We start from the raw sequence: 22,913 nt of genomic DNA, 5'->3' as shown, positions 1-22,913 counted from the left end.
TGTGTTTTGAACTTAAATAAGGAAAATTATGAGGGTATGAAAGCAAAGCTGACTAAAGGGAACTGGGAAATTAGGATAAAGAATAGGTTGTTGGAAATGCAGTGGCACACAACTAATGAGAAGGGTACACCATTTTTAACGAACAAGATTAAAGATAGCATTAACTTGAAAGTAAAACTTGAAGTCAGAATTCAGCAGCTACAATGTTTCTGTATTCAAATAGTTGGTGTCTTCTCCCAAGTTTGACTGAGCAGAAATGTTCTGGGTGGGAGTGAAGGCTCCTTTCTTCAGCTTTTATCACATTCCAGTTTGTGTCCCTTGATAGCCTGGTTCAGTAGAATAGTCCTTTAGCTGGTGTACCTTTTTGTCTCCCTGTTAAGAAACCTGCCTCTCACTGGTGTGTCTGTTGAATTTCTTCTTGGAGTTCTGCCCAGATTGGAGTCTCACAGCTGCTTTATAATGAGCAAAGCAAATGGCTATTGTGAAACTTTGAATTGTCAAAAAAACTTTTAAATCTTCAAAGTCAAATACTGGAATTCCGGGCTGTGTCTTACCAGATTCCTGTTCTCCCAGAAGCTTTGAATTCTCACACCCTTTAAAATGGTTTGTTTTTCTACCTAAGAGGTAATCAATTTCTAAATCTTCCCTTTGTGATTGATGCTAAGATGACACATCAATCTGCCTGCTTGTTTTTGGTAGTAGTGAATCAATAAGGGCAGTCATCTAATATCTTCTATCCACCTTCTAAGATTCTATGTTGATTTTAAAAAGTCAGATTAACTTTCTTTATAAAATATATTATATAATGACTACACAGTTGTGATACTTGGCATTTGTTGAACCTTACGCTAAGTTTTGTATTTAATGTCTGGTATATATTCAATATTCAATACCTTCTTCCACTTCTGGTCTATTGTGTAGTAGACTACCGCCTCATCACCTCCACAGCTGAGTCCAATATCTATGAGAGATAGTAGGAACTGCAGATGCTGGAGAATCTGAGATAACACGGTATAGAGCTGGATGAACACAGCAGGCCAAGCAGCATCAGAGGAGCAGGAAAGCTGATGTTTCGGGCCTAGACCCTTCTTCAGAAATGGGAGAGGGGAAGGGGGTTCTGAAATAAATAGGGAGAGAGGGAGAGGCGGATAGAGGATGGATAGCGGAGAAGATAGGTGGAGAGGAGACAGACAGGTCAAAGAGGCGGGGATGGAGCCAGTAAAGGTGAGTGTAGGTGGGGAGGTAGGGAGGAGATAGGTCAGTCCAGGAAGGACGGACAGGTCAAGGGGGCAGGATGAGGTTAGTAGGTAGGAGATGCGGGTGGGAGGACGGTATAGGTGGGAAGAAGGACAGGTTAGGGAGGCGGGGACGAGCTGGGCTGGTTTTGGGATGCAGTAGCGGGAGGGGAGATTTTGAAGCTTGTGAGATCCACATTGATACCATTGGGCTGCAGGGTTCCCAAGCGGAATATGAGTTGCTGTTCCTGCGACCTTCAGGTGGCATCGTTGTAGCACTGCAGAAGGCCCAGGATGGACGTGTCGTCTGAGGAATGGGAGGGGGAGTTGAAATGGTTCGCGACTGGGAGGTGCAGTTGTTTATTGCGAACCGAGCGTAGGTGTTCTGCAAAACGGTCCCCAAGCCTCCGCCTGGTTTCCCTGATGTAGAGGAGGCCGCAACGGGAACAGCGGATGCAATATACCACATTAGCAGATGTGCAGGTGAACATCTGCTTGATGTGGAAAGTCTTCTTGGGGCCTGGGATGGGGGTGAATAGGGAGGTGCAGGGGCAGGTGTAGCACTTCCTGTGGTTGCAGGGAGAAGTGCCGGGTGTGGTGGGGCTGGAGGGGAGTGTGGAGCGGACAAGGGAGTCACGGAGAGAGTGGTCCCTCCGGAAAGCAGATAAGGGTGGGGAGGGAAAAATGGTTTTGGTGGTGGTGTCGTATTGCAGATGGCGGAAGTGTCGGAGGATGATGCGTTGGATCCGGAGGTTGGTGGGGTGGTACGTGAGGACGAGGGGGATTCTTTTTTGGTTGTTCTTGCGAGGAGGGGGTGTGAGGGATGAGTTGCGGGAGACACGGTCGAGGGCATTCTCGACCACTGAGGGGGGGAAGTTGCGGTCCTTGAAAAACGAGGACCTCTGAGATGTACGGGAGTGGAATGCCGATGCCAGACGCCAACTCTCCGACACTTCCTTCTACCGCCCCCTTGATCATGACCCCACCCCCGAGCACCAAACAATCATCTCCTAAACCATCCACAACCTCATCACCTCAGGTGACCTCCCACCCACAGCCTCCAACCTCATCGTTCCCCAACCCCGCACCGCCTGCTTCTATCTCCTTCCCAAAATCCACAAACCTGACTGCCTGGTCGACCCATTGTCTCCGCCTGCTCCTGCCCCACCGAACTTGTCTCCACCTATCTCACAATTTCACAAGCTTCAAAATCTTCCTTCCCCCTACCGCATCCCAAAACCAGCCCAGCTTGTCCCCGCCTCCCTAACCTGTCCTTCTTCCCACCTATACCGTCCTCCCACCTCAAGCCCCACCCCCATCTCCTACCTACTAACCTCATCCCGCCCCCTTGACCTGTCCGTCCTTCCTGGACTGACCTATCTCCTCCCTACCTCCCCACCTACACTCACCTTTACTGGCTCCATCCCCACCTCTTTGACCTGTCTGTCTCCTCTCCACCTATCTTCTCCGCTATCCATCTTCTATCCGCCTCTCCCCCTCTCCCTATTTATTTCAGAACCCCCTTCCCCTCCCCCATTTCTGAAGAAGGGTCTAGGCCCAAAACGTCAGCCTTCCTGCTCCTCTGATGCTACTTGGCCTGCTGTGTTCATCCAGCTCTACACCGTGTTATCTCCAATATCTGTGGCTTTTTTATGTCAAGGATCAAATATTGGAAAAATGCCAATGTAATAGTTTTATTTAGATCATCATAGAATCCCTACAGCTTGGAAAAAGGCCATTCAGCCCAACAAGTGACCTAACTGCACATTTTTCGACTATGTAAGGAAATCGGAGCACCTTGTGGAAACCCATGTGGACACAGGGAGAACGTAAAAACTCCACACAGTCACCCAATGTTGGACTCAAACCCGGGTCCCTGGCACTGTGAGGCAACAGTGCCAACCACTGAGCCACCTTGCCACCTTAAAAGAGGAATAAAATAGAAAATAGGTAACCATATACCAGTTTGCTTAACATCTTTAATGTTAGAGTCTTTTCCAAAGGATATACCAGCACAGCATTTAGAAACACAAACTATGGTCAAGCAGAGTTAACATGGCTTCACAAAGTGGAAATTAGGCCTGACAAATCTATTATTTGAAGAGGTAAAAAGCAAGATAGATAAAGGAGAAGCAGTGGGTGTAATATAATCGGATTTCCAAATGGCATTCAATAAGCTACCACACACAATAGTACTAAATATGATAAATGCCTATGGTGTTGGGGTAGTACATTAACTTTGCTAGAGGATTGGCTAACTAATAGAAGACAGAGTTGGGGTAAAGAGAGCATTTTCAGAATGGCAATCTGTAGCTAGTGGAATGTCATAGAGATCAGTGCTGGGGCTATTATTATTTACAATATATAAATGACTTGGATGATGGAAGTGAATGCCAAGTTTGCTGATGACACAAAAATAGGTAAGAAGACAAGTAGTGAGAAAGTCACAAGGAGTCTACGAAGGGATATAGGCAGGTTAAGTGACTAGGTAAAAATTCGGCACATGGAATATAATGTGGGAAAATATACAGTAATGCACTTCAGCAGGTAGAATAGAAGAGCTGAGTATTATTTAAATGGAGAGACTGCAGAAAGGTGAACTGCAGAAGGACATGAATCACAAAAGCTAACATCCATGTTCTGAAGGTAACAGAGAAGGCAAGTGGAATGTTAAGTATTTCAAAGAGAATGGGGTAAAAATAGGGAGGTTTTGCTAAAACTATACAAGCAATAGTCAGACTGCAGCTGGAATACTGTGAATTCTTATTTAAGGAAAGATATGAACAGATGTTGAGCAGCATGAATCTTGCAGCTGCTCCTGGGATTGCAGGCTTAGTTAAAGATTTATTACGTATTTTTTTAAAGTTATTATAGTCTTGATAATTTACTAATATTAGATATTTTTTCCATTTCCATTTTGTTTTATTAACATTAAAAAAAACAAAAAAAAGAACAAACAAAAGAAACGCGTTTTTTTCAAATGGGCTTTTTTTTAAAAAAGGCTTGTTTTAAGGGTCTACAGTGAATTGCTGACTTTTTTTATTCTTAATTCAGAAATTAGAAAGGTCTATATGTGTTTTAGAGGGTTTTTTTTAACATTACAAAAGTTTTATTTTGAAAAAATCGAACAGTTTTTTTTAAAATAAGGAGTTGTGTTTTCATTCCGGAGAGTCCTACATGTGGTCACCTCTAGAGAAGGTTTTTTTTCCTTCGAGGAATTTATTGAAGTGGAATCATTTTCATTCAGTTAATCAGCTAAATGATTGATTTTGTTTAATTTTTATATGTTTGATATCTATTTTTTCTTCTATTATAACGCTATTTTCTATAGGTATTGAAAGGTAGTTTATTGTACATATATATGGTGTCATTGAAACATCCTTTTTTTTAGGCTTAATGTTATTAAGGCCATATATAAGGTACAGAGTGAGATGGCTAGTAGATTTAGAAAAGTTATTACCCAGCAGGATCAGTCAGATAGATGGGTGACTGTCAGGAAAGGTAAGAAGGTAGTTCAAAAGTCTTTGGCTGCTATTCCTCTATCAAATAGATATGCAGTTTTTGGAACTGTAAAAGGGGGTAGTCTCTCCGAGGGAAAATGGCAGGGTCAGTCAGTAATTGGACACTTGGAATGATTCTTATGTTAGGCAGCATTTGACAAGTTTTAATGGAATTATTGTTATAGGGACTCTCCTGTTGGGGCATAGACAGGCGATTCTGTGGCAGTGGGGCATAAATATAGGATGGTTTGTTGCATTCCTGGTGCTAGGATTGAGGACATTTCTAAGTGTTTCAAACATATTGTCAAAGGTGAGATTGAGAAGCCAGAAATTATTTTTGTACACATTGGTAGGAATGACATTTTTAAGGAAAAGATTAAAGCAGTACAGAGTGAATTTAAGAGGTTAGGTAGAAGATTAAAAAATAAAACCTTAAAAGTAGTAATTTCTGGTTTACTCCTGATGCCAAACTCAAACAAAGAAGGATCATAGGGATAAAGGAGATAAATCAATGGCTGAAGAGCTGATGTATTGTTCAGGGATTCAGGTTTTTGGACCATTGGAATATCATTTGGGATAGAAAAGACCTGTTCAAAAAGAATGGGTCGAACCTAAACTGGAAAGGGACCAATATCTTAGCAGGGAGATTTGCTCATTCCATTAAAGGAGACTTTATACTGATAGAGAAGGCAAGTGGAAGAATTCGAAGTAGCAGTGTAAATGGAAGGATTGAAGGGGTAGATTCTGAATGTGAGGACAGCATGACAATTAGAAAAGAAAGACAAGAGAGAGTTGGAGTATGTAGTGACCTCTGAAGAACTAAATTGCATTTATTTCAATGTAAGGGGTCTTACAAGGAAGGCTGATGAACTCAGACCATGTTTAAGAACATGGGATTGGCACATCATAGCTATTACAGAAATTTGACTGAGAGATGGACGAGACTGGCAGGTCGATGTTCCAGGTTTTAGACGCTATAGGAAAGATAGAAAAGGAGGCAAGAAAGGAGGGGGTGCGGGTGCTGTTTTTGATTAAGGAATACATTACTGCTGTAACTAGGGAAGATATTCCTGAAAAGTCGTCCAGTGAAAATATATGTGTAGAAATTACAAATAAGAAAGGAAAAATCACATTGATGGGATTGTACTATAAGCCCCGAATAGTTAGAGGGAAATTGAGAAACAAACATGTAGGGAGATCTCAGACATATGTAAGCATAATAAAGTTATAACAATGAGGGATTTTAATCTTCCAAACATCGAATGAGACTACCACAATGTTAAAGGTTTGGATAGTGAAGAATTTGTCAAATGTACTCAAGAAAATTTTCTTTATTAATATGTGGATGCTCCTACTAGAGAAGGAGCAAAACTAGACTTTCTTTTGGGCAATAAGGCAGGACAGATGACTGAAGTAAAAATGGGAGAACACTTTGGGTCTAGCGATCATAATTCCATTAGTTTCAAAACGGCTATGGAAAAGGATAAGCCATACATAAAAGTTAAAGTTTTTATTTGGAGTAATGCAAATTTTAATGGTATGAGACAAGAACTTTCAAAAGCTGATTGGAGTAGACTGTTCACAGGTAAAAGGGTATCTGACAAGTGGGAGGTGTTCAAGAGTGTGATGACAAGAGTTCAGAGGAATTTTGTTCCTGTTAGAGTGAAGGGTAAGTCTGGTAAGGTTAAGGAACAATGGATGAATAAAGATTTTGAATGTTCTAGTCAAGAATAAAAAAGAATCTTTTTTTAGATATAGACACCTTAGTTCAATTGAATTTTTTAATCAATATAAAGAGTGTAGGGACATTGTTAAGAGAGAAATCAGGAAGGCAAAGAGGGGCTTTGAGATAGCGTTGGCAGATAAGGTTAAGGATAATCCAAAGAGATTCTACAAATATATTACTAACAAGAGGGTAACTAGACAGAGGGTAGGGCCCCTTAAAGATCAAGGTGGTTGTCTTTGTCTTGACTCCCAAGAAATGGGAGAGATTTTAAATGAATATTTCACATTAGTTTTTACTGTGGAGAAAGAAATGGAGTCTAGAGAATGCAGAGAACTAAACTTTGATGTTTTAAAACAGTTCACATTATGGAAGAGGAAGGTGGATAAATCTCCAGGACCTGATCTAATGTACCCAGGACCTGATCTAATGTGGGAAGTAAGGGAGGAAATTACGAGACCCCTTGCAGAAATATTTGCATCATCTGTAACTACGGGTGAGCTGCCGGATGTCTAGAGGATGGCTAATGTTGTACCTTTGTTTAAGAAAGGTTGTAAGGACAAACTGAGGAACTACAGATCTGTGAGTCTGACTTTGGTTGGGGGTAAATTGATGGAGGTGATTGTAAAACATAGGATTTATGGACATTTAGAGAGGCAAAAATTGATTAGGGATAGTCGGCATGGTTTTGTGCAAGGAAAATCATGTCTCACAAACTTGATTGAGTTTTTTGAGGAAGCTACCAAAAAGATTGATGATTGTAGAGCAGTAGACATTGTTTACTTGGATTTTAGTAAAGGTTCCGCACGGTAGACTAATGCGTAAATTTAGGCCACATGGGATTCAGGGTGAGCTTGCCAATTGGATACATAATTATCTTAACAGCAGAAGACAGAGACTAATGGTGGAGGGTCTAGGCCCAAAACGTCAGCCTCTCTGCTCCTATGATGCTGCCTGACCTGCTGTGTTCATCCAGCCCTGCACCTTGTTGTCTCTAATGGTGGAGGATTGTTTTTTGGATTGGAGGCCTGTCACCAGCAGTGTTCCGCAGGAATCGGTTCTGGGTCCTCTTTTGTTTGTCATTTATATAAATGATTTGGATGAAAATATAGAAGGTACGGTTAGTAAATTTGTAGATGACACCAAAATTGGTGGCATTGTAGACAATGAAGAAGGTTTTCGAAGATTGCAAAGGGATCTTGATCAAATGGGTCAATGGGCTGAAAAATGATCGATGGAGTTCAATCTGGATAAATGCAAGGTACAGTCACTTCTGATATAACGCGATAGTTCGTTCTCGTGCGATATTGCATTATAAGAAAATCGTGCCATAACTGCACATTAAAGTGACTGGAATGGAATCGCATTATAGCAATACAGGTTGGGAAAATTTGTGTTCTACAAATAGTGTTCTGTAAATTCCTCAATTAGTTTAAAATCAATTTGTGTTGAATAAACACGCATTATATCAGAGCCAACGGTATTGCATTTTGGTACAACAAACAAGGCTAGGGCTTACACAATTAATAGTAGGGCCTTGGGTAGTGTTGTAGAACAGAGGGACCAAGGGGTGCAAGTACATAATTCTTTAAAGTTTACATCACATGTAGACAGGATGGGTAAAAAGATGTTTGTCACGCTTGCCTCCATTGCTCAGTCCTTTGAGTGTAGGATTTGGGATGTTATGTTGAGGTTGTGCAGGACATTGCTGAGACCTCTTCTGGAATACTGTTTTCAGTTCTGGTCGCCCAGTTATAGGAAGTATATTATCAAGCTGGAGAGGGTTCAGAAGAGATTTACCAGGATGTTGCTGGGTATGGAAGGTTTGAGTTATAAGGAAAGGCTGGATAGGCTGGGACTTTTTTCACTGGAGTGTAGGAGGTTGAGAGGTGACCTGATAGAAGTTTACAAAATAACAAGAGGTATAAACAGAGTTGATGATAGTTGTCTTTTCCCTAAGATGGGGAATTTCAAGACTAGGGGACACATTTTTAAGGTGAGAAGAGAGAGCTTTAAAAAAGATAGGAGGCAAATTTTTTACAGAGAGGATGGTTTGTGTGTATAATGAACTTCCTGAGGAAGTGGTGGATGCGGGTACATTTAAACCTTTAAAAGACATTTGGATGGATACATGAACAGGAAAGGTTTGGAAGGATATGGGCCAGGAGCAGGCAGATGGGACTGGTTTAGTATAGGATTATGTTCAGCATGGACTGGGTAGACTGAAGTGTCTGTTTCCATGCTGTATGACTCTATGACTCTATATGCTTTTATTGGAGACAACTGGAGTCAGCTCAGTGAAGCTTCTCTAGACTATGTGGGTTTTTATTATGAGGATGGACTGATTAGGTTGTGCCTGTACTCATTAGTATTTACAAGAATAATAGTTGACTTTCCTGAAATCTATAGGATTCTTAAGGGACTTGATAGGGTAGATGTGGAAAGGTTGATTCTCCCTGTGAGAGAGTCCAGGTCAGACAGTATAATCTCAGTTTAAGGGTTAACCCATTTAAGACAGATAAGGAGTAACTTCTTCTCTGAAGGCAGTGAATCTGTGGCTGTAGACAGTGGACCATTGAGTATTTTCAAAGCTGATACAGAAAGTCCCCAATTTACGAATGTCCAACTTACAAATGCTCATGCTTACGAACACAATCCCACACAGGGGTATAATTTTAAAAAGCTAACATATGAATGTTTCATGTACTTATGAATGCTATTTTATATTGTCCTGCTTTGTGGTCCAAATCCAGAACAGAACCCATTCACAACCAGGGACTGCCTGTATAGGCAGACTTTTAATCAGTAAGAGAATCAAGGTGTATGGAGATAAGGAAGAAAAGTGGAGCTAAAAGTTATCAGATTAGCCATGATCTTATTGAATAACAGTGTAGACTCAATGGGTTGAATGGGCTACATACCTTCTTGTCGTACAGTCTTAACCAATGTGCTCTTTTGTGTGAAAACTGAACGAACTGCGGATGCTGTAAATCAGAAACAAAAACAGAAATTGCTGGAAAATCTCAGTTGGTCTGGCAGCATCTGTGGACAGAAATCAGAGTTAATGTTTCAGGTCAAGTGACCCTTCCTCATAACACAGCTCTTTTATGTGCTGTTTCTGCTATTATTCCTTCAGAAATTTCAGCTCATTAAGAAACCCAGAACATAAGTCTGAAGATCAATCTATTCATGCACTGGCCTCATTTTCAAATTCTTTCACAGTTTCAGCCTACATTATTCGAATACATTTCTCCAGCTCAACATTTCAGTGTATATTGGTTTCTTATCTGAATTGCGTTCTGGCCTCAATTACCCTTAGTTGTCAATCTATTCAACCTGTTTACACAGATTGGGATTAAAGAGACAGATAAGCAGTATTTATATGTTAATTTGTTTACTTTTCATAGGTGTCAATCATATCATTTAAAATGGTAAACATTGCATTCTGGATTTACATGATATTATGTAGTTACATAATGCTATGTAGTACCCAGAAATTAGGTGAATTCTTGGAGTTTACTATTTAAGACAATTTTAAAATATCAGATGGACTGAAGACAGCATCATTTTCTGGGTATTCTATTAAACTCAAACTTCTGTCTTCTGTGGAGAGTAAATGGATCATACCAACACGGAAAATAATGAGATGTATGTTTCAGTTTATCTTTCCAGAATGCCAGTCTATTGATTCTTCCTAGAACAGGCTGTGCATTTTTGACTGCAGTCCTGCTGGATACTCCTAAATCCTATCTTTCTCTATATTTCTAATGTAGCTCACATTTTACACAGGATCACGTCTGAAGTCACCAGTCTGAAACTTAATTCAAGGCTAATGGGGTGATTTTTGATTATGGTGTGACATATAAACCGATTCATTGTTTTAGTTTCTCTAACCTAATTGAATTTGGAATCATAGGATGGATAAAATCTCAATCCCTTTATGGGTCATTTTACAACATCCCGACAAATTCAAGTTTCTTCAGTAGAAACTGGTTCAACGTACAAGTGAACCTAAAGCACCCCTTAGATTGCACACATGAAACTGAATCCATTTCCTGGGTTCATGTGGAAGCCTCAGTTAGGTCTTGATTTTTCATTTACAATACAATTCACTGAGCAAAGCTACATTTCTATCTCTGTTTCCATTCCTTACCCTAGTTTCCTGCCAATTATTTCAACAGGATGGGGCTGGCAATGGAGATTGTTTCCAGTGAACTATGTACTGAATGCTATGTGAGCAAGGCTGCAGTTGAAAGCTTCTGTGTGATCTGTGGTTAATGCTATACTATCAGATGTGGGGCTTCCGTATTGCTACCTTGCTCCTGTTTCACAGTTACATTACAGAATGTGGAAGATTCCACTCAGTTATCATTAGATGGCCCCAGACCCCAAATTGCTCCCAAAACAGCACTTGTGTGTCATTTTACTAATTATAGTGCGCTATTTCAGACATAATCTGAAAACTGAACAATTACTTTACACATTTTAAAAAAAAAACTTGCTTCATCAGAATGGTGAGGTGAAGTCACAATCTTTTTTCTAGTGGTGCAGAGTTATGGAGTATCTCATGGTGCAGTACATGTGAAGCATAATAGTACAGTCTGGTGCACTATATTTAATTTCCTCACTGCGCTGTAAGTTCATGTAGTGTACTAAGCTGTTGGTGTTTTCTCGCCAAGAGTTAAACATAATAAAACCTCTTGTGATATATAATCAAGCACTACAGCTTTTCAAAGAACTGGACTTCAATTTCACTTCTGCTAAAGTTAAAGCAAAATCTCTTACCTTTCATCAAATGCCAGTCATAGAGTCATACAGCATGGAAACAGACCCTTTGGTCCAACTTGCCCATGCCGACTAGGTATCCTAAACTGACCTAGTCCCATTTGCCTGCATTTGGCCCATATTCCTCTAAATCTTTCCTATTCATTTACTTATCCAAATGTCTTTTAAATATTGTTATTGTACCCGCCTCCACCACTTCCAGTTCATTTCATACATGCACCAGTCTCCATGTGAAAACGTTGCCCCTCAGGTCCCTTTTAAATTGATCCCCTCTCACCTAGCCTATGTCCTCGAGTTTTGAACTCTTTACCTTTGGAAAATGACATTGGCTATTCACCGTATCTATGCCCGTCATGATTTTATAAACCTCTATAAGGCTATCCTCACCTCCTATGTTCCAGTGAAAAAGTCCCAGCCTATACAGCCTCTCCTTATAACTCAAACCCTCCAGTCCTGACAATGTTCTTGTAAATCTTTTGTGTACCCTTAGAGACGCAGTCAGCAACCACCTGATTTCTCTAATTCAAAGGCAAGTTCTGTGCTGGAAATGTGAAGTAAAAACAAATACTGGAAATATTCAGCAGGTCAGACGTCTTTTGAGAGGAGATCAGAGTTGAGGGTTGATTTTTCCTGAGGGATCTTCCTTCAGCATCATGGTGGTTGCAAGCACACATATGCCAGGAGGGAGATTAGCTAAGCGATCTTCTCCGGGTGAACTTCCTGATTGGCTACTCCTCACTTACCATAATTGGGTGAGCTCCTGAGATTGGACTGATAGCTGTACAGACTCGGCAGTCCCACCAGGAGAAGTGACTGCTGCTGAAGTAGGCTGGGAAGAGCGAGCAAGCCTCAAAATGGAGGTGCCTCATGCAGTGTAATTAAAGATTTCAGAGGAGTCAGGCCACTAAACCCCTCAGGTTGGAGGGGAATTTTCTATTTAGAACAGGAGTACGTCATTTGGCCCATCGAGCCTGCTCCACCAGTCAATAAGATCATGACTGATCTTTTCGTGGACTCGGTTCCACTTACCCACCCGCTCACCATACCCTTAATTCCATTACTGTTCAGACATCTTTGCCTTAAAAGCATTCAACGAGGTAGCCTCAAGTGCTTCACTGGGACAGGGAATTCCACAGATTCTCAACCCTTTGGGTGAAGAAGTTCCTCCTTAACTCAGTCCTAAATCTGCTCCCCGTTATTTTGAGACTATGGCCCCTAGTTCTAGTTTCGCCTGCCAGTGGAAACAACCTCCCTGCTTCTATCCTATCTATTCCCTTCATAATTTTATATGTTTCGATCTGGTCCCCCCTCATTCTTCTAAGTTCCAATTAGTACAGTCCCAGTCTACGCAATCTCTCCTCATAAGGCAACTTTCTGAATTCCAGGATTAACCGAATGAACGTCGTCTGCATCCCCTCGAGAGCCAGTACGTCCTTTCTCAAGTAAGGAGACCAAAACTGTACACAGTACTCCAGGTATGGCCTCACTGGCACCCTACACAACTGCTGCATAACATCCCTGTTTTTAATCTCCATCCCTTTAGCAATTAAGGAAAACTTGAAATACATTGAAATGCTTTGAGCCACAGCTGAGGGTTTTGCATGGCATCCCAGACTCTCTAGGGCATTGAGCTTCCAAAGCTGCCCCTCCCATTTCCCACACTCCCCAGCCTGGTTCAGGGAGGGTGTCTCTATGGAACTTGCAGCCTCTGAACTCGATTGAAGCCTGTGAATCATTGCTGCAAAATGGCCTCTAATTGGCGCTTTAAATTGCTTGCCTGTCTCTATGTAGCATTTAGGTGACTCTTTTCTAGGTCGCTGTTGGGTAATGGCACCAATGATAGAACTGTGTTGGGAAGTCCACCAGTGGGTTGTCCTCTATTTTTCCTGCCTCCAAGCTTGCCACTATGGCACTAGGAACACTTGCCCAGTGTTTCAGGTTCATGACTTGTTGGTTTCATTGACCTGAAATGTTAATGCTGTTTGTCTCTCTATAGATTGCTGTGTGATCTGCTGAATATTTCCAGCATTTTCTGTTTTGGGTGCAATCTCTGCTATGAACTGAGTGAGTTAATATTTGTCAAGGCAGCAACTGAGACAATTCCATTTCTTTCAGTTTTCCTGAGTTGGCAAAGAAAAATAAAATCACATAGGGTCCCCACTCATAATTTTTCCAAAAACTATACTTTATTCTCAAGATTTACACAAATATATTGCATAATAATGTTAACACTATATAAAATTCAAATCAGATCAATTTCTTTCAATACACAGTGAAGTACTTTGAGGTGGCTTACAATGAACTGTTGGTTATATCTACAATAGTCATTTCATGTTAAACATCATCCTCTGACACTTCCACCATCTGCAATCCGACCCCACCACCAAAACCATTTTTCCTCCCCATCGTTATCTGCTTTCCGGAGGGACCACTCTCTCCGTGACTCCCTTGTCCGCTCCACACTCCCCTCCAGCCCCACCACACCCGGCACTTTTCCCTGCAACCGCAGGAAGTGCTACACCTGCCCCCATACCTCCTCCCTCACCCCCATCCCAGGCCCCAAGAAGACTTTCCACATCAAGTAGATGTTCATCTGCACATCTGCCAATGTGGTATACTGCATCCGCTGTACCTGTTGCGGCCTCCTCTACATCGGGGAAACCAAGCGGAGGCTTGGGGACCACTTTGCAGAACACCTACGCTCGGTTCGCAATAAACAACTGCACCTCCCAGTCGCGAACCATTTCAACTCCCCCTCCCATTCCTCAGACGACATGTCCATCCTGGGCCTCCTGCAGTGCCACAACGATGCCACCCGAAGGTTGCTGGTACAGCAACTCATATTCCGCTTGGGAACCCTGCAGCCCAATGGTATCAATGTGGATTTCACAAGCTTCAAAATCTCCCCTCCCCCTACCGCATCCCAAAACCAGCCCAGCTCGTCCCCGCCTCCCTAACCTGTTCTTCCTCCCACCTATCCTCTCCTCCCACCTCAAGCCCCACCCCCATCTCCTACCTACTAACCTCATCCCGCCCACTTGACCTGTCCATCCTTCCTGGACTGACCTATCTCCTCCCTACCTCCCCACCTACACTCACCTTTACTGGCTCCATCCCCGCCTCTTTGACCTGTCTGTTTCCTCTTCACCTATCTTCTCCTCTATCCATCTTCTATGCGCCTCCCCCTCGCACCCTGTTTATTTCAGAAACCCCTTCCCCTCCCCCATTTCTGAAGAAGGGTCTAGGCCCAAAACATCAGCCTTCCTGATCCTATGATGCTGCTTGGCCTGCTGTGTTCATCCAGCTCCACACCTTGTTATCTCAGATTCTCCAGGATCTGCAGTTCCTGCTATCTCATGTTAAACATATACAGCTTGAGAAGTTTTTATAATTTCCAGCCCTTTGATATAATATGATGGGAGGGCCTTAAACTGTGGCCTTTCCCTATCTTGGTTCCCACTCTTGATTGTTGTGTTATGGCCTTCACTGGAAAGTATACTTTTGTGTTGTATGAGCATTCCTCATTGCTGACCACCACGGTGTATGAGTCTGTTTGCACTATCATTCACCATTTTCTGACACCATCTCCCTCTTGGGTGGTGATCTACATGGCTCACTTGGTTCTTGGTATTCCAGCAAGAGGCTATTGTCTTGAACAAAGCATAGTCTATAGCATTTAGAAACTAGTTACAGGATACACTGATATGTTAAACATTATTACAGAGACTATGAGGAGGACCTGCATGTTCAGTATTACCCCTTTGAGATCCAAAGCTGTCTTCCCATTACATCAATATGATATCTTCGAAGAGTGTGGTGCTTAAGGTATTATTATTAAAGTATTAAACCTTTTAGCCCCCTGCACTCCTCATACACAACACCTTCCACCAATCAAGTTTTTATTTTCATCATCAACAAGCATTTATATATAGATATTTATATATACACTACTCTATCTCCTCCTGACCGCACCCCCACCCTCACCCTTCCTCCCCCATGCCTTTGACTGTATAAATTCAGGTGCCTGGAGATTCCTTCAACATATTCTGTTCAGTCTTGGAAGATTAATAGGTGTTTCAGTTGAAGACTATTGACATGTTGACTGTGTCTCTTTGTGGAGGATGGCTGTCCTGTTGTAACAGGCAATTTCTTTTTTACAATATCCTGAACTAGATAATTTCCTCTTGACTGCTTCCTGTATCTCTGAATATAGGTTGCCCTTTCTAAGTGGTGGCTTTCATGGGGTTGAATGCACCAACCTTCAATCTGTGTCAGCAGATTTTTATTCCCAATCTGCAGGTAAATCTCTGTTGACTGTTCAGGTTAACTTGTTGATTAGGTTGGATGTTTTCGTTTGGCCTCAATGATGGGAGTACTGGCGAAAGTATCACATCCACCCCCTCAATTCTGCTGTTTTGAGAATTGCTTCTTTGGCACCATCTCTTTCATTGTTACTGAAAATGAATCCTGGTAAGGTAAGGAAATGAACTTCTCGGTTCAAATTTGCATCTTCTGTATCACCCCTGCTTCTGACATCAGATTTCAATCTGTCATAACTACTTGTACACCATCCTATATTGTGCTTTGAATTACCTCAGTTGGAGATATATCAGTGAGCTCAAATGGGGTATACTGCTCAATGGCTATCTGGTTGTCAGTGTTTGCACACACGCCGCATTGATCCTTTCAGTCTAATTTCTCTTCAATGTTGACAGCTATGGAAAACGTCTGAGCGAAATCAGTGCAGTTGCAGTTTTTCATCCTGCTTACAAAGCACAACAAATTTCTGATATCAACTTAGTTAATTTTAAATAATTCTGTCATGATTCATGGTGGACAGCAGACTCGGCGGCCCTGTGAAATCTTCTGGTGGTTGTCCTTTGGCTAGTTGTTACACACCAGGCTGTCCTTACCCAATGCTCCTTGTCCTCTTTCATGACTGGCTGTTCCTTAACCAGCTCTTACTTTAAACAGTTTGACTTCTTTTGTGACTTTAAGAAGGTTAAATTAAAAATGTACATTCATGTTCAAGCATGAGAATCTTTGATTGTATGTAAGTAAATATCTGAAGTCACTTGTGTTGGAGAGTTGCTTATAGGCTTTTACTTTTACCTTTAAATGCTATACTTCCTGGACTGTATTGTTGCACTGCTGTTGGCTGTAGATGATACGTTTTCAACCATGGTTTATTACCTGATAATATGGTGACATTCACTTCTGTATAAAGCTTGAGATGCCTATTAACATAAATAGCCTCTTGACAACATCATGGATCATCTATTTTCCTTAAGAAGACTTAAGGCTTTTTGTTTATTGTAAACTGTTGTACTCATTCACCTCTTTGTGTGGGTAGCTGATGATTTCTACTTTTTTGTGACTATGTCCTACTTCAGCATATTTTCTGAAAATTACATTGTTGTGTTACAAGTAGAGTGCTCCTTTTTAATAGCTAGGCACTTCCTGTGTCTGTGAAGTTTTCTTACTCCACCAGCAAGGTAATTTAATGTCTAATGCAAGTCGTACTTGCTGTATTGGTTTCTCTGTGTCTTTTGTGATTTTGTACTGTAGGAATAGAAATTCTGCAAATCTATTGTCATAAGGTTGATCTTCTTCCCTTGAGGTTGATTTGTGCTGCTTCTGGATTTCAGACTCACTCATTATATGGCTTTTTCTAGAATCAATTTTCTTTTGACAGCAATAAAGTTGACACAGACTCATAAGCAATCCCAGCAACAATTCCATCCTTTATGAACACTAACATTAAATCACCACAGCCACACTTTCCCATCAATCTATAGAGCTCACCTAAGGATCCCGAGGTGCTGCACTCTTCTGTTAAATCTTGATATATTAATAATAGTATTTGTTCTGACAGCATTCCCACGTTTTCTGTGGCTAAAGTAGAGGATTTTCACTTTCAGCAAAAATGGATTCCCACCTTTTCCATGGCACCTCTGGATGAAACCAGCTATTTGTGGCCTAAGTAAATGTTTCCTATTTCTTTCACGGCTTTTCCTAAATAATTCCTGCTGTCTGTTGTTTTAGTAATGGATCTCTTGCCTTTTCTGTGGCCTTAACAAGTCCTAACTTCCTTCTTCCATGCGACCTTATAAGCTCAGGCTTCAAAGGTGCATTGTCCACGAGTCTGTGTCTTCAGATTGAATTGCGGTTGTCATCCTTGTGTTTCTCTTAGTGTAGCCATGATTCATGATGATTGCTGTCTATGGTGGCATTGCTCAGCCTGAGCTTTAATTGTTTTATGTGGAGCTTTTTCAGGCTGTAATCCTGCACCATTTTCAAAAGTTTTCCTTGGGCCTCAGGGATTTTTAACTTTGCTCACACACAGCTTCCAATGTCTGCTAGCCCTCTGACTAGAGCCCAACTGCTGATGGTCCTACCGAATACTGGTACCTGATGCTATCTGTAACTGCCTTGGAGTGACTAATACTTCAGTTCCAGAGAGTTCTGAATACTCACCTATTGCAGCGTGTCTCTTACAATATGTTTTACCATTTACTGTTGATTTAGGCTTGTTGAATCTTTCAATGAAGTTTCTTCTGTACGATTCTTGAATTTTCAGATCTTTCTATTGCTGACTGTTTGCATGAATAGGAGTCTTAAAGATGCATCTGAAGAAATCTTCAAACATCACCACTGCCAGCATGTGGCATGAGGCAGCTGAATGAAATACTCACACTGTTCACCATCTAATGTCAGAATTCCTCACTGATGCTCACCATATTGTGTTGATGCAGTCAGGAAGAAGTTTCCTTGAGAGCTCTCAACATTGACTGCAGATCCTACAAAGTCTCATGGCAACAGTTTAAAAATCAGCAAGGAAACCTCTTTCTCAGTACCATCTACCCTTTCCCCCATATTCTGCAATGTTCATGGGTCAGCGTGTCCCCTATTCTGCTTTTAACATCAACCCTGGTTCAAAGAACAGTGTAGGAGGGCATGCCAGGAGCAACACCAGGCATGCCTAAGGATGAGGTGTGAGCCACATGAAGCTACAACCCAAGATTACTTGTGTGCTCAACAGCGTAAATTGTAGACAGAGCTAAGCGATTGTGCAGCTAAATCTACGTTCTACAGTCCTGCCACATGCTGTTATATAAATTTAACAATTCACTGGAGAAGCCTCCACAAATATCCCCATCCTCAATGAGGATATCTCTCAACCCTCACTGGCCTGCATCTTACAATGGAGAAAATTGCCCAGATCTATTCTGTAGACAAAAATCAAGATAAATCCAACCTGACCAATTACTGCCCCATCAGTCTACTCTTGATCATCAGTAAAATTATTGAATGAGTCATCAATCGTGCTAAGTGTTTTGAAATGGTGCAAAGATACACTGCAGAAATTCACCAAGCCTCCACCAACACAACTCAATATCCATCATGGGCAGACCTCAGGATGCATACTGGAATTGATAAATGTTCTTAAGTGCCTATTGATGAATTCAAGCTCATCGGAACTACACGTTTTGCACTTTTTATGAACGTTATATGTTTAAATAATCCCAAAGGACAGCTTAGCTTCTCCCAACATTGTTTCAGGACCAGATCCAAAAGGGTACCCTACTTCTCCAAATAACTTCAGCATATTTATAAACAAAAACAGAAATTATGGGAAAAACTCAACACTCCAGCAGAGGTCTAAAGTGCATAAATTGTGTTTTAGATATTCATTTGTGTTAATTAGATCAGCTTGCACTTTTATTTCCCCCTAAACAACCCGATCAGAGATGATATTACATGCCTTTGGGGCAGGTGGCTCTTAAACCCAAACTCCTGGGTCAGAGGTAGAGACATTACCACTTCATCACAAGAACCCTCAGCTGACAGTGAACCACAGAAGCATGAATTAGAATCTGCCACCATTTCCCCACAACCCAATGAGTAAGGTAGATGTTGGGATTAGGGCAGGACTTCTAGATTCAAGACTCAGCTGCCATTCTCATGAAAAACAAGAACCATAGATTTTTGTTAGCCAAAGTTATTAAACATTTAAAACACATATACTTGAAATTTACTTAAAAATGTTTTTAATTATTTTGTGAGAACCTACGGTAATATTTAAAAATTCATTTACGGGATGAGGGCATTGCTGATTAGGCCAGTATTTATTGCCCATCCCAGAGGGAAGTTAAGAGTCAACTGCATTGCTGTGGGTCTAGAGTCACATGTAAGTCAGACCCGGTAAGGATGGCAGTTTCCTTTCCAAAAGAACATGCGTGAGCCTGATTCGGTTTTTCTGGCAATCAACAATGGTTTCATGGTCATCATTAGACCCTTAATTCCAGATTCTTTATTGAATTCAAATTTCACCATCTGCCATGGTGGGATTTGAACCTGGGGCCAGAACGTTGCCTGGGTCTCCGTCCAGCAATAGTACAACTAGGTCATCGCTTCCGATAATAAAAAAAATTGAAATGTGTATCCTTGCATTGCATGTGACGTATTGTGTCTGGCTCTTTTGGCTGCATTCTCTGTAGCCATATGAATTGCCAAATGCATTTCTTATGAAGTTGTTGCTTTATAAGTCTCTTTGATAGCTCCTAATGGATCAGTAGTCAAATGCAGGATCTGGTTTTGAGTTGCAAGGCCCAGGTAGAATCTCCAGTATGATGTCAGTAAAGGATAAGTCTCCTTGGCTAAGGAGGAGAGAAACTAAGTAGTCAGGGTTTCTGTTCCCGATCACAACATGAGGAATCTTGCTGTAAAGTTCAGTAGAAATCAAATGCAACAGAATTGTGTCGTGAATCAGTCAGCCATCCTAATACCCTGGAGCTGATGTGCTACCAGCAGACACTACACATGGAGAATAACAACTTGACTCACAGTCAGAGGACAACTAGTATTCTAGAAACCACATTGAAGCATGAAGCAACAACTTCAAGCAAGAAAACGGAAGAAAGAAAACCGAGAAGAACTATGGTTAGGGCTGTCCATGTCTAGCTTGCCTGTGATTGGACAGAAAGTCACAGGTTAGTAAGCACAAGATATATAACTATATCCGCTATATATCAACAGAAATAGTTAACAAATATCAACTTCATTTTAAAACTGGACCTGGTAACAAACTCTGTGCTTCTTCCTTACCCACAAGCTCAAAGGAAAAGAGAAATTGTTGGATTGCTCGAATGTTCTTCAAATCAAAGGTCACGATAAGGGCTGTAAGTGACAGAGTAACGGTTTCTGGTTGTGCCAGTGAGATAATGATCTGAGTTACATACACAGTAATACACAGTGGCCCATAACAGGAAATATTACTCTTTGATACTGCAACTGCACTCCACAATGCTCCTGCAGACAGGAAATTGTGTAGTGATCAGGAGAATTTCTGACACCCTTTCTTAACAAAGGGTTTCTGTTTCCACTACTCGTCCCCCATTTAAATTATCTTCCTTTCATTTTCTGAAAGAGATTTTTATATTTCCTGCTTGGATGTAAAACAGGGCCTTAATCTGAGTGTATACAGCAATGTGTGGTACGTTGGAATACCAGCCATTAACAGCATACACTTGATTCTCTGTTTAAACTCAAGGAATGAAGAATATGTTTTACATGTAAGGATTTTTCTCTGCAAATCAAAACTGCAGACATCTGATTCTTATTGGGCCAAATCTCACCGTTATAACCTGAAACTTCTTTGTACACTGATGGCAATTTGGTTCTGTACCATCTTATCTGTATCCTTTCCCCAAACTCTACAACAGTGCGCTGTTTACCATTACTTGTCCAGGGTCAATACCCAACATGATTTGATCACAACACACCCATGACTAGTTCTCATACCAACATTTACCCTTGTTATTAACATATGTCAATTTCATGCAATTTATATTTTCAGAAAACAGAAGTGAATTCAAGTGAAGCAGTTCTACATATGTAAATACAACATCAACATTAATACCAGTCTTGTCAATAAGGCTTTAAAATGATCCATTGGTACAAGGAAAACAGAGTACCTGGGTTGTGAATGGATCTATTCTGGAGTCTGTTTGCAAGTCGATTTGTACGCAAGTACATTAGGAACACAATGCAGGATAATATAAATTAGCCATTTTTAAGTACAGGATACATTCATATGTCAGATCTTTAAAATTACACCCCTGTATGGGATCATGTTCCTCAGTATGAAGTTTGTAAGTCAGACATTTGTAAATCTAATTATTGTTTAGTAATAGACCATTAACTGGTGGATGATTGCCAGTGTGAGGATCCTTGATTAATGAGCAGGAATCCAACTGGAATGATGTTTCTTATAAAAATAGCTCTTCCTAATGTCTATTTAGTTGAACTTCCCACTTGATAGATTATAGATATCTTCAGTCTACCTCTTCAGGCATGTTATGACACACCTTTGAAGTACATGGGACTTGAACTAGGGCTCCTTGACCCAGAAATGGGGACACTACCATCACACCACAAGATCCCTTGGTTGATGGGGATATTTTCTAATCAATCTGTTCAGTGATATTATTACACACTACTGAAGCAGGTGGAAGTTGAATCTGGATCTCCCTTCTTGGTGGATTATACGGTTTGTCCGCCAGCAAAAAAGTTAGTTTAATTGGCTGTTTAGGTACCCAAGCAGAGGTTAGTGGATCATTGAGACCCCTACCAGTCAGTTCATGGGTTAGCTAATTGGTGATCTGTACTCCCATCAGTATCCCTGTATGCCAATTTGGCAATTAACTACAATAACAAAAATTTGTATTTCATCCCAAGTTCCAGGTTTGGAAACTGTTCAGATAATTATTCAAGCCTCCCTTCCCACGAAGCACGTTGGTATATTTTTAAGATGCCACAGGGTGTGAGAACACAGGTTATTTTCCCAAATGTCTGATATATTCCTGTTCATGTTTATTTTTCTGCAGATGTCAGATCCAATTAACTGGTTGCATAGCACCAAGAAACTTTGTCAGGTAGTGATTGAAAAGAGTGAGCAACGAATTGCAATGCCGCTTAAAGAGGTAAGTGAAATCTCATGTCTTTGTATTGAAAACGCTTCCCAAATAGGTCAAATGGGCAGATGCTGTGGAAATACGCTGCACCATTTGAGGAAGATCTAGGAGATAGGGAAAACATGATGATGCATCAGTGAACTGAGAACACTACTGTGTAAGGGAGAATGGAGACAATGTTAATTGTGAGATAATTGTAAAAAATCTGCTTTTTGGGAAATACATTCACCTAGCTGCAGTGGATGGCATGGAATGTATTTAGTGTGGTTTATTAGTCAGTTTTTGCTTTCATGATCACCTAACGCCTTTTCAATTTGTATGAATTTTGCATTTAATGTAAGTAGCAATTAAAGGGTTTTTTAAAATCAAATTGTGTAAATCTTCTAAGATGTACACTGTCAGAAGCCTTAAAAATATTAATGAATTAATACAGAATCAGACTATAAAATTGAAACTGTGTATTTTCCTCTACAGTCAAATCTATTTTACTCAATGCTTGTGGTGCTTATAGCCCACTTCTGACTTAGCAAGCATTACAATCGAAGAGAAGTTATGTTTAAATATTTTTGGCCTTTGTTAGAATTGTAGATGTTGAGTGATTTGAATATGACTTGTCATGGCACAGTCTCATTTGTCACATATGAAAGCAAAATACTGCAGATGCTAGAAATCTAAAAGGAAAATAGACAGTGCT

The 22,913-nt window shown here is 40.9% G+C and overlaps 1 protein-coding gene across 1 annotated transcript in view; it reads left to right on the top strand.

Moving 5' to 3' along the window:
- The window catches only part of si:dkey-171c9.3, a 49,293-nt gene that overhangs the window by 7,387 nt on the left and 18,993 nt on the right, over positions 1–22,913 (top strand). The window contains exon 2 of the mRNA XM_048605315.1: positions 22,133–22,228. Coding sequence (XP_048461272.1) covers positions 22,133–22,228 — 96 coding nt within the window. The remainder of the gene's footprint in view (positions 1–22,132; positions 22,229–22,913) is intronic.

Source organism: Rhincodon typus, chromosome 14 (genome assembly GCF_021869965.1).
Source record: "Rhincodon typus isolate 14 chromosome 14, sRhiTyp1.1, whole genome shotgun sequence".
Taxonomy (NCBI): Eukaryota; Metazoa; Chordata; class Chondrichthyes; order Orectolobiformes; family Rhincodontidae; genus Rhincodon; species Rhincodon typus.
The sequence above is the reverse complement of the archived record's forward strand: the minus strand, read 5'-3'. Positions and strand labels throughout refer to the sequence as shown.